The following is a 2,514-nucleotide window of genomic DNA, read 5'->3' as shown; positions in this document are numbered from 1 at the left end:
ATAAACGGAAAGAACTTAGGAAGACAGTGAATTTTTTTATCGTCAATATGGCGGTGTCCGATATGATCTTCCCTCTGATAAAAATTCCAGTCCTGTTGGTTAACGAAGCGACCGATTCTTTTCGATGGCAAGTTCGTGGAGCGACCGGGTTAATTCTTTGTATACTCCTTTTTCTTCTCTGGAATATTTCCACCACTGTTTCAGTACAAAGTCTTCTCTGGATTGCTGTAGATCGATTTGTGGCCGTGGTCTTTCCGATGAAAATTAAAATGATATCATCGAGATTTCGTGGTGTTGTCATTGCTTCGACCTGGATTGTGGCAGTAGTAATCAATTTGAAAGACTTTTATGTGGTCAAAGTGGAGAAGGAAGTCTGCGTGGATGACACTGAAGCTTCTATGATTTATAAAGTTTCCTCATATGTAATCATTGCTGGTGTTTGGGCAGCTCCATTGATTGTCATGACAATTTTGTATTGTGCAATTGGAGTGACCTTGCTCAGAAGACACAAAATGGTTGTTCGTGTTAACATGATCTTCATGAATCAAAAGAACAAAAGAAATTACCGAGCTATGAAGATGAGTGTATGCGTTATGGCGGCATTTTATTGCTGTTTCGTTTCTCATGTGGCATATTTAATTTTGAAAGTGTCTGGAAAATGGGAATTACTTGTTACCGACACAACAACGTTTTGTTCGTTTCCTGACTTGATCTGGTTTTTATCTCACTTGGGATTATTTTTATCCTCCATAACAAACCCAATAATTTGCTTAGTGTTTGTGGAACGATACCGTCGTGCAATAAAAGACATTTGTTTTTGCCTTAAAAGCAGAGAATCAAATAGAAGTGATGTTGAGAATGAAAAACTAGCTCAAATAACCCTGCAAACCATTAGAGTAATCCCAAAGAATAAAAGCAATCTTGTATATAGCGAATCAAGGGAAACAAAACACTCAGTTTTAGGCTAAGAGAAATTTAGACTGAATAATTAATATTATGCACTTCCAAAAGACCATATTGTTATTATTACCTAATTTCTAAAACGTTAGCGCTAAGCTATACAGTGCTTCGCTATGGGAGAGGTTCCTCTGTACCTGTTATTCCTTTACTTGGGGCGAAGTGGGTAACGTTATGACGTCACTGGTGCGTCTTCCACGGAAGATTTCGAGTAAGATCTGGAGTGCAGGAAGGATGCAATAAGGTGAAATACTAAAATACTTGTAAAAGATGGTTTGTAAATGAATGCTTGGATGGTAGTTCTGGTAACGTTCATTAAAATAATACATCCAGCAATTTTGTGAGTCGTCGTGGGATTAAGTGGTTTGAGGGACAGTGCATGTGTCCTTCTCTATTCTTTGAAACCAGGTTCTTTAAAATTAGAATCCGATTGACGTATGTAGTTGAGGATTAAATTGACTGTGCTAACCGACGATGACACTGTATATTCCTCGGTCAGTTTCATTTCATGAAAGCTTGATTAACCCTAACCAGGAGTTTATCGGTTGACGGCCTCCTGCCCTAACCTAAGAACAAGTTAAACTAAATGTTAAATCTTATCTAAATACTTTACGATGTTGACTAATGCGCAAATCGGTTCATAAAGCTTTAATTTCAACATATGGCCAAAAAAAAATTGCCGATCAACCTTTCATTAATTTCGTTCACGGAATTAATTTTATAAGATGAGAAAATAAGTTTTACAAAGGTTAGTAACGAGTGAAGCTTTGACATGACTTATTTCCCTGCTAGCAGAGGTCTCTGACGAGTACGGGAAAAGAGAACTCTGCCATGGGTCGATAATCACTTTTATCCGACCGCCGTTCACAACCTTAAACAGCACGCCTCAAGCCGCATGCTCCATGATATATTTACGCTGTAACTTGAGCTCGCAGTATCCCGGCATTCCTTTACGGTAATTCTGTTGTTGTTGTGAAGTGAGCCCACACAACATGAAGTACCGTAAAGTTCCGATGGTAACGACGACCCCAAGTAGCGAGACCAAGTAATTTAAATGGTATACAAATTATAATATGTTCGTGCAGTGTCACAAATTGTTTACAAGAAAGCACTTTAGTTTACAACAAGGGATAGCTTTATGCCACCATTCGTCCTTGACATCAGTTCACTGATGTAGCGATGTAAGAACCACCGTAAACCGGCATAATTTCGTATTAACAACAGGAAAGTTTCTTCGAATTGAAATTGAAAACTCTATATAGTTTTCTGTATGGTTTTTTGCTGTATTTATCATTGTTATCTACACATATGGTATGCAAGTAAAATGTTGTTCTTTTTTTATTAGCTCTATTTGTAAACGATTTTTGTTCCCCGAAAGTAACGACCCCCCGAAAGTAGTGACCCCTAAAGACTGCCAATTCCGAAAGTAACGAGGGCCGGCTACTATCGGAACTCTACGGTATCACGTGAGGATTCGGTCGCTACGTAACTGCCGCGCATGCTCAACAAAGTGAGTCTCAGCCCATCGCAGACTGAGGTCTCTTTTAGCCCAGTGAA

The 2,514-nt window shown here is 38.8% G+C and overlaps 1 protein-coding gene across 1 annotated transcript in view; it reads left to right on the top strand.

Moving 5' to 3' along the window:
* LOC138053969 (QRFP-like peptide receptor) overlaps nt 1-968 on the top strand; it is a 1,765-nt gene extending 797 nt beyond the window's left edge. Inside the window, exon 1 of the mRNA XM_068900491.1 lies at nt 1-968. This exon is cut by the window's left edge and continues 797 nt beyond it. Coding sequence (XP_068756592.1) covers nt 1-968 — 968 coding nt within the window.
* Nucleotides 969-2,514: the final 1,546 nt, after the last annotated feature.

The sequence above is a fragment of the Montipora capricornis genome, chromosome 6 (assembly GCF_036669925.1).
Source record: "Montipora capricornis isolate CH-2021 chromosome 6, ASM3666992v2, whole genome shotgun sequence".
Taxonomy (NCBI): Eukaryota; Metazoa; Cnidaria; class Anthozoa; order Scleractinia; family Acroporidae; genus Montipora; species Montipora capricornis.
Note: the sequence above shows the minus strand (reverse complement) of the source record. Positions and strands in the feature narration are given on the sequence as shown.